Here is a 15064-nt window from a genome sequence, read left to right on the forward strand (position 1 = left end):
GGGGTGCACAATTGTACACCCTGTATGCGCCGATGCTCACGGCCTTCACTTGTTCCCTTCCCAGGCCTGGGAGGGAACTTCTTAACCCCCTAACCTAACCCCCCCCTTCCCAGCCCTATCCTACCCCCCCCCCCCGGGACCCCCAGCGCCGGCAGCCTGCTGGAACGCGAGCCTCCAACACTACCCTGGACAACTGAGTGGGAGACTTATCCTGCTTAATATCTGTGACAAGTTATCTGGCTAATCTGCCTGATCCCCAGCTTACTGATTGTGAATCTTAAAGTGATTCAGACTGCAGAAAAATATTTGAGAGAGTTCTTTTAACTTAGCTAGTAAAATTTTACCTCCTACTACAAAGCATACCTGACTGATTTCAATGGCATCCTCCGGAAACAGAAACAGCTTCAGGCTTGTCTGATGCTGACAGGTCGGTTAAATACTAGAAAAAGAAATAACCTTGGCCTTTTTAATATTAGTGCCATTAGATGGACTAAACTATATTTGCCCTTTCTAGCTTAAAAAGAGCCAGCCTGGCAGACATCTGGAAATTTGTCATGGGGAGCAAAACGCTCACTCAGTAATATGGTCGAAAACATTTGTAAAGTTTTAGGCAAAAAACTGACTACATAATTTTTCCATAAATGTATTTTGTCTCATCCTTCACCGAGGGAGTGAGCATGAAAATAATACTAACAGGATGAGACACAACGTGTTTGTTCCTGCTCCTTGCCATCCGCTAAGATTGTCACAAGGGAAAAAAAATGCCATAACAAGGATTTTGCCAAACAAAAAAAGGTGGAGAAAATACAGCAACCCACTTCAGATATCATCAAGACAAGGTATGTGGCAGTAAAGTTCTGGGTCTGTCCTCAAAAAAAATTCTCAAATGTTCAAAAGGCATTTTGATGAAAGTCTCAAAAGAAGCTTTTGAAGCAGTCACTCTTGTGAACATCCGAAGACAGACCTAGAACATCTTGCGTCTTGTTGATCACAAGCATTTTAACTTTTCCTTCATGAGTGACACTCTCCATGATAAGAATTATCCGTGAAGACACATCACTCACCATTCTAGACTTCAAAGGCATCATCCTCTCAATTCTCAGAATTTCTACATTACAACTACTAACAGTTAAAAAATTATTAATGAATCAGCAGACAGAGGTATAATGTACAATGACTGTAATGCCACAAGCAAAAGAGAACAAGCTCCAATGGGAATTAAGCACCTGAAGCAGATGAAAATTAACAAAGACTCAGCTATCCAGGAAAAATTCTTGTTAATAACAAATGAGAGGAGAAAACACTTTATAAAGGAGTTTTGTTAAAAATGTCAGCCTCTCAGTACTTGCTTTGAGAAACAGTGATGTTTCTTACCTGTAACAGGTATTCTCCGAGGACAGCAGGATACATACTCCAGAGATGTCAGGCAGGTCAGAACTTTACTCAAGCTCTGTTTTAAAAAATGCTCCTCTAAGCATGTGTGGCACCTCCCGCATCAGCAGAGTGCATGCAGGGTCCCTCTCAGTTCAGTAAAAAGCTACTGAACTTACAGAAATTAACTCCTAGGGGAGGCGGGTGAGTGTGTGAGAACTATGCATCCAGCTGGCCTCAGAGAACACCTCTTGCAGGTAAGCAAATTTGCCTTCTCCAAGGACAAGCAGAATACAACCATACTCACGGGTGAGAAGTCCTAGCTACAGATTGCCCTGAAATAAAATGGGAGAAAATACAACAATGCAAACAGACAAACATCAGAGGGGTCCATCTTCAGCAGCCACTGTGCAGCTCAGCTGGTAAGCTGGATATCGTAATCTGGATAACTGGCAGGGTACCTTCAGCGGTGCAGTTGCATCACTGAATATACCCAGCTATCAAAGATAGCCAGATAAGAGCATCCAGCTACTCTTAGGACAGGTCTGTGGCCCAATCAGAGTTAGCCGAATACATTAGCCAGATAAATTATTAGTCAACATGGCTTTTGAATATTGACCTCCATGTTTTTGTAATTCTGGCCATTTTGTTAATCTTTTTTCCCCCATGTAAGAGGCAATCTGAAAATCCTAAGAATAGGGACCTAAGTGGAAATGGCATTAGATTCTACATCACAAATAAGCCATGCAAAATAGAACTGACCAAACCTTTTCTTGTATGTTTGTCTTAGACTGTAAGCTCTATTGAGCAGAGACCATATTTGTATGTTTGCACTGTGCATGTTGTGCAGCACTATAGAAATGTTAAATAGTAGTGGTGGTAGTTGTAGTAATCCCTATCCAAATAGTAAAAAAAAAAAAAAGTGAATCTGTGGGAGGAACTCCATATTGCAGCTTTGCAGATCTCTTCCATGGAGGCTGATCTCAGGCAGGCCAGAGACACTAAAATGGCTCTGACACCATGGGCCTTGACATGTCCCTTCCAGAGACAGGGCAGCTTGGGCATAACAAAGAGATGCAATCTTCTATCCAATTAGACAGTGTGTGTTTGGCTAACACAGATACACGACTATTGGGATCAAAAGAAACCAAAATCTGGGTGGAGTTTTTAGGGGCTTCAGTCTATCCCGAATAGAAGGCTAAGGCTCCTCTGCAATCCAGACTGTGTAAGGCTTGCTCACCTTTGTGGACATGTTGCTTTGCATAGAATACTGGGAAAATAATTGGTTGGAAGTGTTTAAATATTTTTATACAGCCTTCAAGGTCAAAATGATTGATCAAAGTGATGTACATCATCATACAATTTATATAATTTTACACTATCTTAGGCAGCACCTGGTGAGCAGACAATACCTCTATGAAGGTTTCCCTTGACTGCTGAGATCTAGACTCTAATGAATCCCTGCACTGACAGAGCTTCCTCCCCCGATACACTAGGGATCAACATCAGTGCAGTGGGAATGGAGACTTTTCCAAGTCTTTCCATCAATACCATACTCTCAGATGGCGCAAGAGGATCCAGAATTGGATGAATCTCAGCCTGCATCAACACTGATAATACCAATGCACCAATATTAGCCAGGCTGAGATTTACCACCTTCTAGCCTCTTCAACACTTCCAAATGCCAAAACAGCATGGGGAGCAGGAGACGTGGTCACATCTTCCTGTGTCTCTTGGGGTGTATCCGTGGCTGTTCCGTGAGCCACTGGAGACTGTTGCAAACCCCAGGAGTACCTCAAGGATAAGTGGTCCCCACTACAGGAATGACTGGGAGGGCATAAAGCCACAGCCAGTATCTTCCTGGTTTCGGTATTGCTCATCAACAGGCATGGATGTTGATGCTTCTTTACCTTTGCTCAATGCATCAGTAACATATCCCTCAATGCAGGTACTGATGAAGTGGAATCCCTCATTTTCTTCACCCTAAGTTTTTCCCTCAGAAGAAACGTGACAAGCTGGAGTCGATAGTAGACAAGGGTCAGGAGTGTAGAAAACATCTGCTCAGGACAACCTGCGATGTCTTTGAGACAGCATCAAGAGCCTCTGAAGCACATGGACTATCATGGCTGCGACCATCATACCTTCATCAAGGTGTGGACAGGCTTGCAGATGTGCCCTGCAAAGGAGAAAGCCTCTTTGGGGATAAGGTCAAGGAACTGGTGGATCGAATAAGAGACCACTGTGCCACGCTTCTGATCCTCTCTGCAGCCACTACTGTCTTTACCTCCACATCAACCAAGTGGGGTGCCAAGGAGGCATTTCTGTCTTCAGAGGAGGCATTATTCTCGGTCCCCTCAGCAGGGGCCTATTATTCCAGACAGTAGAGGACTCTCAAGCCATAGACCAGTTCCCCAGTCAAAACTTGGAATGCAGTTTTGACTGAATCTAAGAGAACAGCCAGTATTCTCAGTCTCCATTCTGAAGAACCTACCAGTTAGAAAATGGTCTGTCTCCTCAGCCCTTTCTGATTCTTGTCTTTGATGAAGGTCAATGGTCCACTGATGTCAATGCAGTGACAGCATCCAGTACAGCTCTGAGGCTTTCCAATGCTGATGCCGATGGATCAGTCTTACTCGACAAAGTATTTCCCCCATGAAATCTAAAATGGATTCAACTGCCTCATGGAGTCACCTTATGGCAACAGCTACAACCTGAGATGTGTTTTTTTCCCAGGCAAACCACACATACATCATGTGGATCTCTGTAGGCATTTGCTGAAGCTACCAGCCTTCAGTTCCTTTTGGGACATCAAACAAAAAATAGTTGTAGAGGAAGCTCTCTGGGCCATTAGGCCTCAAGCAAAGCTGATTTATTTAAAATCACTTCTTTACCACATGCTCCCATGGTCGCAGCAGTTTACAAAATCTAGTATTAACATACATAATTAAAACCATCCATACTTATAAAGAGCAAAACAGACCTTATGAAAAAAACATAACAGAAGCAATCAAAATCTGTGCTTCCATCTGAGCCAATTCAGGTTCTTAAGATGACATGTCATGCAATAGGAACATACTGTATGCTTTATTCTGGAACACTTGCTCATTTGATATTTGTTTCAAATTTTCATTGGAACAGCCATATTTTAAGGCTTTTTCTTAAATGTTATCTGTCATTTTCTTAATCGTTCTGGCATGGTGTTTGGTTAGGCGTCAAACTGTGTTATTCTTTAAATGCCGAGCAACGCTGGCGTTTATGCTCTCCTTGCTGAAAATTTTATCAAGACGCTAAGATTTAAAGGTACAGTTCTATGGTGACTTTGTTAGATACCCGATCGGGATAAATAGGACTAGGACATATGGATTAAAAATGTGGAAGTTTGTTAATTTATTTAAAATATTGCTGATATGTATGTGCACTGAATGCCAATGTAATCATCTTTATAAGTCCTTAAAAATCAGCTTTTTGGCTTTAACATTTATTCCTGATGTATACCCGACTGGTGTTTACTTCACTGAAACTTATTCTGTTATGCACGTCACTTGGGAATGTTGCCCGTTTATTCGTTGATTTTTATTTCCCTTAAGTATTATATAAAAAAAATGTTTGTATATATAATTTTATATATTTTTTGCGTTAACACCAAGAAATATGAAACATTGTTATAGTGCACGGTGCGTTTAATTTTTATCTTGTTTTGCGCCAAATATTTCTCTGAATAATAACCGTGATCTGTAAGCTCTGCCTTGTGCTTCTCCGTGGATTAAGTTATGGAAATTAATGTAGTTTGTATCTTAGTTCCATCATGTCGAAGTTTATGAAAATTATGGGACCCTTCTTTTGTATCATGACCCGGGGATATCTGACTTAAATTGTTTTGTTCTGTTCATAGCTTTGAATACCGCTAAAAATTACTGTCCCTCCCGATGCAGCCGCGTTTGGAGAAACACGGGTCCGTGTCGGGGGACCCCTTGGTTTATGAACATTTGTGTCTTCTGAGCAATGGAGTTTGCCGTGATAATGAATTAAAAAATCTTTTTCATGAAATTTGAAGTTTGGGACTGATTTCACATTTCTGCATTTCCTTTGATGCTTGGATAATTTAATTGGCGTGCAGTACTTGCGGGTTCCATAGGGTAAGGCCAGCCACTGAAAAGGCCCGGTCTCTAATCTCACTTAAGTGAGCTTGATGAACAGATAGTATCTCCATAGTCCTTTGTTTTGCGAATGTAGGGCATGAGAAGGGATGTATATCTGCACAGCTACTTCTAGCCAGGGAACTTTAGGATTGCTTATTAGTTTATGTAATAGCATTAATGTTTTATATTTTATTCTGGCTTTGATGGGGAGAGGCAAGTACTGGTGTTATAGTATTATACTTTTTATGTCCGGTTAGCATACAAGCTGCTAAATTCTGCAAAAACTGTAGTGCTCGAATAAATGAAGGAAGTTTGAAAAGAATAGAGACACCCACAACTGAAAAAGCACTTTCATGTTGAAAACCTCAAGAAATAAAAAAAAAAATTTTCTATGGAGCACTGGCTTTGCAGAAAAAAATAGAACTGAGACGGGCTCCATGCACCCACCACTGACATAAGAAGTCTACATATGCTTTGTGGAGCATTTTTTAAATTGTATAGCTTGAGTAAAACTCGGATCTGAGCCTTATTGGCTTAGGTCATCCATGTGCGAGAACTGTTGCATCCTGCTTGTCCTTGGAGAAATAGAGGATATTTACACATCTATTAGTATTAAAAATTACATCCTTAAATGATACATATTTATAGTTAGAAACCCTACGTAAAATGGACTACTTTTTGTTATGAGCACATTTTTTATGGCCTGTGATCTCAAAACTCTTTGAAAAGGTCTAAGCCTCTACTGTAGGGATGGTCAACTTTGATCCTGAAGAGCCACAAATAGGTCTGGTTTTTAAGATATCCATAATGAATAATGGACAGATAATACTGCATGCAAATATCTCTCTTGCATAATCATTATGGTTATCTTGAAAACCAGACATGTCTGTAGCTCTTGAGGACTGAGCTGGCCACCACTGCTCTACCGATTTGGAGGACTGAATTTGTTTCTCTGAGATAGCCATCAAATATGTGGATGGGCCTGATCTACTAAATTATATAGACAACAATCTCTTATAGTATGGCTGGGATGAGTGCTCCTGTCATTTTACTGGTCCTTTCTAAAAAGTTTTAAGAACTAGAGATATTCCACCGGTTCATATGAAGCATCTGACACCAAACTTTGGCACTGGTTCACCTAAGTCAGTGGTGGGCAAACTACATCCTGCAGGCCAAAACTAATCTATCACCCTTTGCTGGCCCACCTACCTGTGCTTAAAGTGGGATTATCTCCAGTTTGTCGATATGCTGACCTGCCTGCCTAACGTGAGGCCTTTGCTATAACGTCGGACATGCAGACCAGAGCACCGGCAGCCCAGAGACAATGCCTTTGTGCACCAGCACATTCTCTTTTCTGGAAGCCAATTGGAGGCAGCAGGAACGGGATCCTCTTTGGGTTTAACAGCCCTGAACTTGCTGAAAGTGGCAGCCACATACTCAAATATGCTCCCACTGCTGAAGTTTTCCACCCCATCCCTGAAAATAAGAGGCGACTGATGCCGTTGCTGGTGGGTGGAGGAAACAGATCTAGCAGGATAATCCTCAGGGTAGACCTGGCTAGAGAGAGCTTTTTTTTTTTTTTTAAACCACCACACAGTCTCCTTTCCAGTGTTATACACAAACAAGCTAATCAAACTGGTAAAGAAATGTTTTTTTTTTACTTTTTGTAGTTTAATATAAACCCAGGAAAATCCGTCTGCATCAGCCTCAGTCACTGGGATTTAGCCACAGGAAGCTTTAAAAGGACAGCTCTGAAGCAGCATCACTGACAGTGAAACATAGCCATGTCAGCGATTTGTCTGAAGAGAAGTACGGTACGGCTGTCTAAGATGTGATACATTATTGGATGAGACACGATCATGCAATAACAGAATACACAGAATAACTGCTGTTTATTGAGAAAAGGAAAGGAAATTACCAACATGCGTTTCTACACAGTGGTTTCCAGCATAATATATTTTTGAGATCTTTTGTATATTTGAAAAGATGTTTCCCCCGAGATGGCAGCTGAAAATTGCTGAGCATACCTTATGAGTGCTGTCTGAGGTTTTACCCAGTTCAATTTTTTTTCTGTTTTCTAAGAGATGATTTGAATATTTTGGTGCAGAACTTTGCAAGTGCAGTACCAAACATCAAGACCTAATTGCTAGAGCTTATATTAAAACTACAAAAGAAATAGTGAAAAAATCTCTCTTTAGCAGAATGGTTTTTTTTTTAAACCTGATCCAGCCTGGGGACTAACCTGCTGAAGGGAGGGATGAGAGAGACAACAGCACTGTGGTACAGGAGGGGGAAGAGAGAGGGGTGGGACGCAAGAGAGCAGGTTGGATGTCGAGTACCATGGGAAGAGGGGAAAGAGAGAGGGGTGGGTGGGACATACAGGTGCATCCACAGGCACCACCCTGACCACTCATTTGCCTGCATACATGCAACTCCCGTCACTCACTGAGACACTCCCTGCCCACTCATACCCACTTCACGTACTCACTTGCATACACATAACCCCCACACGCTCATTGGGAATGATGATTTGTTATTTAGCATTTTCCAGAGAAGTTTCTCCTCCCCACCAGCCCCAGGTGCAGACAAGAGCCACTAATGTTTCCCTGTTTAAAAAATGTTTGTCCACCTCTGACCTAAGTCTATAAAACACGGACAGAAGGAAGGGGAAAGATAAAGTTGATACGAGTCCAGACCTACAAGTAGCGTTAGGTTGGCACATGGCCCCTTCTTTAAAAAAAACAAAAAACAAAACTCAGCTCTAATCCCAATTTTAAGTTATTATTTTGGCTGCACAACATAAAGAGCAAGCAAAGTATCACATTTGTGAAAAGGCATGTCTTAAAGATCAAACACAAGACAGTAAGAACATCGTGACCCTACTTTAGGCTCTGAAAGCTAATTTACTTTAAAATGTGAGCCAAGGTTACAAGAAGTGCAGGCACTGTAAACTGCTTCTGGGATTGATTGCAAACTGTAATATTCAAACAGAACGCAACCAGCATTTCAAGTATTTTCTTGCACCAAGCGGATTTAACCCTGTATCCAGTACCTTACTCTCACCTGAAGTCATAATCATTTCCCCTGCTGCAGACTGTGATGCTAACAGAAGAATATCCTGACTTCAGGAGAGGATACCGTGAATTCTACCAAAGGTCTCACTTTCCTGGAAATAGTGCTGACAATGTTTGACTGTTAACAAAAAAAAAGAGTCCTCTCTCTAAAGGCTCCAGTTTGCTAACTTGCAGTCTTAAGTTCTGGATCTCACACATTGGTAAGGGCCAGACCACCTCACTGTCAGGGAAAATGAGCTCTGCATCTTCCAAGTACTGATGTGATGCTCTGATTTGGAAGGAAAACATTTAGAATTCATACTTTAGACTGTGTTAACCCAATGCATATTTCTACTTATCCAAAGGCCACTTTCATGGTTTTCCACAGTTTGCATGTGAACAGTGCATTTTTTTCTTAAATCATAGGGTCTGTGGTTTTAACATTCATTAAAAGCATAGTTGACTTACTTTAGCGATCTGCAGCAACACAATGCAGTGTTTAATTGATTCTACCATGCTCTAGAAAAAAAAAATAAGAACCTTTTTATATACAAGGTCTTAACAAGTTAGAAACTAATTAGCAGAGGAAATGCTGTATTCTTGAAATAATGCTCATTATAAATACATTCTGATGTACACTAGCACAGTCATTCCCATCCTTTTCTGAGTCTTGGCACACCCGGCACACCATCACCTTCACAATCACCACCACCTTCCCTCTCTCTCTATCCCTTAGTATCATCTCTCTCCTTTCCTTTCCCCCCACCCCTGGCACCATCACCTTCTCTTCCTTCCCCCAGTATTATCACCACCTTATCCTCCCCTCCGCCCTGGCATCAGCACCTTCCTTGTCCTCTCCCTCCACATCCCCTGGCATCATTCTCTTCCCTTCTCTACCCCCCATACCCTGGCATCATCATTGTCCCTCTCCCTCCACCTTTCTAGCATCACCACCACCACCACCACCACCTCCTCTTTCCTCCCCCTTCAACCTTATGGCATCATCACCATCTTCTCTTCCCTTTCTCCTGACATCACCTTCTCTCCTTCCCTCTCCCTCCACCCCCTGGCAACATCATCACCTTATCTTCCCTCCCCCCTGGCATCACCACCAATTTTTTCTTCCCTTCTCTATCTCTTCACCCCTCTGGCATCACCACCTTAATCTTCTCTCCTCCCCTGGCATCACCACTGTCTTCTTTTCCCTCTCACCACCCTTTTGGCATCATCACCTTCTCTTCCCTCTCCCCTGACATCATTACCACTTTCTCTCCCCCAACCCTTCTCCCTCCACTCACTTGACATCACCAGCACTTTCTCTTCCCTTCCCTCTCTCCACTATTCTGGCATCACCACCAACTTCTCTTCCCTCTCCTCTTGCATCACCTTCTTCCCTTCTCTCCCCCTCCAGCCCTGGCATCACCACCTTCTCCCTCCACCCTCTGCAATCATCCCCCTTTTTCTCTTCCTTTTCCTCAACCCCTCTGGCACCATCATCATCACTTTCTTCCCTTCTACCTACCTCTTTGGGACATCATCACTTTCCTTGTCCAGCCACCCAGCCCCTCTAACCCTTATCTTCCCACTTTCCCACCCCCTGCCACCATTATCTTCCCTCCCTCATCTCCCTGGCATCCCCTTCCCTCACCCCCACACTCTATGTCTTCCCTTCTCCCACACCCCTTGGCACATTTAGCTGTTTCTCCCCCCTCCCCCAGAGCCAGCAGAAATCGGAGCAGGACCTATCACCTGCTGCAGCTGCTTTCTCCTCTGCATACATAGTCAGCACAAGGTCAGCCTGTCTTGCAAGTAAGAACTAGCAGAGAGGGAAGCAGCAGCAGATAGGCACTGCTCTCTGAGGCCCTCTGCTGGCAGGATGACATCCTGCAGGCCAGGAAGGGATTTCGATATTTCATACCTGGCTCTTCTTGCGGCACACCTGCGGGTCCAGCCATGGCACACCAACTGGGAAACACTGCACTAAGATCTACACATCTCAGCAGGAACCCATCCTCTATCCTAGTCCAACTAATATTTGTATGATGATTCTTATATTATTTCCCATTTGTAAGCCAATTCCTGAAACAGGATCATACAGCCCAAGATAACAGGACACAGTGCCCCCTCACAACTACTCCTGCAATTGCTTGGCTCAGCCATCTCCCATGGGATTAAGGGTGCATGTTCAAAGGCATTCCCAAGCCTAGGAAGTCTATGCACCACATGTCTGACCCGGCCAACGTACAATAGTGAGACAGGGAAGCAACTAACTTGCCATGATATTTTTCAACAGGGGTTCAATGCTCTAATTTAAGCTAAAAACAAATGGTTCATGCCAAGAAAAACATCATCCAGTTATTTCAAAGACATGTCACAGAATGCTACCAAGTATATCTTGTCAAAGTATCAACTCCTGTCACTAATGTACATTTATATGCTGTTGTGGAATTAAAAGGCAAGCAAGGACCTGGATAAAACAAAATAAAAACTTCTAGTCAACATACAAAGGTACAACTACTTACACAAAGTATAAAGCCAGGTAAGGAAGGACTACATGTGATGTACATGACTAAATCAACTTACACAGGTTGTCTCCTTGAGATTTTCAATTTTCTGTTGAACGAGAAAAAGGTAAATTATTTCACGCTGTAATTTCTGCTTCATATGTATTATTCCTTTGTCATTCCAAACTGTTTGATTATTCCTGTTATAGTGTACTTGAGAATGTTGGCTGTTTTATGGCTCAAGGATGTTACTGTTCAACAACTATCCTAAATGTTTCAATGCTAAGGTTAATCAAATGAGGCTTTAAGGCAAGAGAGCTATGCAAATCTACAGCATAGTAATTTAATAAACCCACTGCTAATTAATCAACAAGGGCAAAACCAAAACACCCATGGCAAAATGTGGCATTCGTGGCCAAATGCACTGCCACTTCAGATCCAACTTCCAAATAAAAGTGAATGGAATCCGATTCGAGTTGGCACCTGCCAATGGTAAACCAAGATATGTTAAAAAAAAAAAAAAGTGGGTAACCAACTCACAATAAAAAAAAGGATCTCTATTTAGATCATGGAAACTTCAAACAGTTACACCTCAACAGCCTGAGTGTTGTGGGGAAACACGTTCATCAGAGATCTCAATAACCTCAAATTAATTTTATTTTTTTTTACTTTATTTGAAAAATATGCAAATAAAATACTCTTTAGAAATCATTTATGTGAAAAAAATCTGTTGTTAAAGTATCAGGTGTTTGTCTTACAACTTCTCATCTATGCCGTTGGATTTAAAGACAAATTTTGATTTTTTCACGTGAAAATTATTTCTGGAGAAAGACTTATTTGCCTATTTTTCAAAGTAATTTGGTGGTCACAGACTTGTATGAAAGTGTTTCTCCGCAGCACTCAGGCTGTTGAGGTGTCACTGTTTGAAGTCTCCATGATCTAAGTAATTACAAGTTGACTATTGGACTTTTGTAATTATTTACAACTCATTTTGTGATTGTTTCAAGAGTTGAAACCTAGATACGTGGCACTTCTTGGAATCAGAACTTGAAAAAGAATCAGAGGCTGTGAATTCAATGGTAAATTGTTAGGTTTCCCCAAAGTTCATTTCTCACACAGAGATATTGGTTGGTACCATTTTGCAACGTGATATAATCTTACAGCAGTCAAATTCTAACAAAAACCCTCCTTAGAACGCATGCAGTGATGGATTAGGCAGAATACCTAACTTAAAAATCCAGGTTGTGACTGCTGCTGTTCATCAGGAACATGCAGGGTGGGACAATGCCAGGGACAAAGTCTCTCTCTTTTTTTTTTTTTTTTGGAATATTCAAGATAGCACGTTTGCTTTCAGTAAACTGGGTTCTCCATAGATAGCAGTATTAATTAGCAATGACATGTGGAAGATGTTATCCAATGGCGCCCAACGAGCCCTGTCAGCGCCATCAGATGTCACCCATGTGTCACAGGTAATTGGTCCCTGCTTGCTGACACAAACCGTGTATATTTTTTTTTTGTCTTCAGGATGAAGACATTTAAGATGGATGGTAATGAAACATAGAATGCTGCCACAATTGGTTGTGAACTAAACTTCTTTACTGATAAAATGTATACTTGAAATTATTTAGCTATTGATCCTAAAATTATTTGCTTCAAAACCTTACAGTTAATCCACAAATCTATTGCTCCAAATGAATTTGCATTCTAGGCACCACAGTACTTCTCATGTGGTTCATTCTTGCTTGAGACCACTCTGAATACACATGGACAGTAATGTTATTTTTATCTCATAGGGTGCATGTCATGTATGCTACAAGGCACTGCCCAGCCTACTGTATATTACCAAATGCAATGAAACGCTTGAGCATCAGACAGTATATGCAATATTATTCAAGGAGCAATGTTTTTAAATGTTCAATTTCTCTTTAGGATTGTGAAAAGATTTATTGTTGCTAGTCTGCTTAAGTACAGCATAAGAGAGCATGGTGCATGCCCCATTAGAGGCTCTGACTGGTAGTCTCTCTCTCTCTCGAAGATAAAAAAAAAAAAATTAACCACAAGCATATCATGTGCATTTCTTCCCCTTTTAAAGAACTGCCTTCCGTTCTGGCTGTGCTCATGTGCACTGTGAAAGGAAATACCAATTCAGCTCTCTCACCAATTTAAAATTTGTAAAGATGTTGCATTAGGCTTTGATATGCAATAGACAGAGAGAACAAGGTTGTCTAAAAGTGATGTCATCTTTTTCTCTCTTATCCAAATCTGATTTATATTCCACTTTTCCATTAGACTCAACATGGAGACGCCAATAAAAATCAATACATATCATACAAACAAAATACAAAATAAAAATGCCTAGACTGAAACACCACCTTACAAAGTAAAGATCTTAAAAATAAAATAATAAAAATTAGCAAAAGGATAATCAGGTTGGTGCTGCATATCAGAGCAACGAAACTGTGTCAGCCAGTCAATCTTATGTTCTTCTCAAATAACCAGGCTTTCACATTTTTCGTGAAACATAGGTAATTGCTACTAAAACATACAGCTTTTGGTGGGCTGTCCACAGTCAGGGAGCAGCGCTAAAAATAACCAACCCATCTCATACTGCCCACGCCCTCCCCCGTGGACCCTGATACATGCCTATGGACAAACCACAGAAGTCATCACAGCTTCTCTCTTGCCAGGCTATGGTAACCCCAGCACACAATGTTTCATTGCTATGACTATTAAGTGCCTTCATCCCTGGCAGGACCTGTTTCTGATCTGTCTAATAATGACATACAAAACCGCCCTGATCAATGCCTTGATATATCATTAAGGTGTGGACTCTACCACTATCAGGTGAAGAGCAAGCTTCAAAAATAACTTTTGCGGAGAGGAAAGTTTTAAAGAAAGAATTTGTGTATTGTTTCTTCTACATGTCCATGCAAGTAGACATCAATTTGAGGAAATAGTTTGCAAAATGGACCACATTTTGATCCACCACACTAAGCTAACAAATAAATTGTAAGATCTGAATCCCTGTCTAAAAAGATGATGGCCTTACAGTATGTTGGTTACAACACTTTTCATTCATGTGTGATATTATAAATATTTATAAGAAAATTATTAGCTTTACTGAAGCTATTTGTTCTGTTAACAATATTTTAAAGTTCACTACATGTCAAGTACAAGGAATTTCATTCATGGCTGCTGTCTAAAAAATGCTGTTTACAAAACAGAAAACCAGTTTCAGTAAAAATGAACAAATACTAATGAAAGGCATAAATTCATCTTATTTTGAAGCCCCTGATTAATTAACAATATCTAACTTTTCAAAACCATTTCTCCTACAGATCATGGCAAAGTATTAGATTTGTCTGAAGTTTCGGAAAGAATCCAAGGTTTTCATGGATAACATGATTAAGACCCCCCTCCCCCCAAGCTATGCCTTAACAAAAAAAAAAAAAAACCAGAAGACTAAGGGGGTCATTTTTTTTTTAAAGCTAGCGCACGAGAAAAGGGGTGGAGTCGGGTGGCGCCTGCCCCAGAAGAGCAGGAGTCGGGGCGGACGCCGCGAAGACAGCGAAAAGGTAAGGAGCCTTTTCACGCCCAATAGCACCACCTTTTATGATGGCGCTATTGGGTGCGGGCTTTCGCAGGCCCATCCCCCGCTTCGCCCCCCCCTGCACCGCGCGATTCACGCCGCCGTGGTGTTTTAGAAAATACAGGCCTACGTTTGTTATGGGATTCAGACATTGGCCTCAGTTCTGTAAAATTCCAGGGCTGGGCACAGGCCTCGTGTCACGAGATTGTTTTCTCTCATGCTGCAAGAGGGACATGTAGGCCAGCTTGGGGAATATTTGCAAGCCCTCCGAGATACCGAGCATCATTTTCTTGCCATCCAGTTTTCCAGAAGAGAGACCCCTGTGCCTGCTGCCTTAGGCTGTTGTGCAGAATCTTCTCTCAAAAAACAACAGTTGCTTAGCAGCGAATGAAGCTGATGATTGCTACC

The 15064-nt window shown here is 41.6% G+C and overlaps 1 protein-coding gene across 2 annotated transcripts in view; it reads right to left on the reverse strand.

The window, feature by feature from the left end:
• The window catches only part of OSBPL9 (oxysterol binding protein like 9), a 197765-nt gene that overhangs the window by 63854 nt on the left and 118847 nt on the right, over positions 1–15064 (reverse strand). For both annotated transcript variants that reach the window (XM_029618434.1, XM_029618433.1), the window contains exons 7-8: positions 11147–11176; positions 9032–9082 (exon numbers count right to left, since the gene is read on the reverse strand). In XM_029618434.1, the coding sequence (XP_029474294.1) occupies positions 9032–9082; positions 11147–11176 (81 nt within the window). The remainder of the gene's footprint in view (positions 1–9031; positions 9083–11146; positions 11177–15064) is intronic.

This window comes from Rhinatrema bivittatum, chromosome 10 (assembly GCF_901001135.1).
Source record: "Rhinatrema bivittatum chromosome 10, aRhiBiv1.1, whole genome shotgun sequence".
NCBI classification, from domain to species: Eukaryota; Metazoa; Chordata; class Amphibia; order Gymnophiona; family Rhinatrematidae; genus Rhinatrema; species Rhinatrema bivittatum.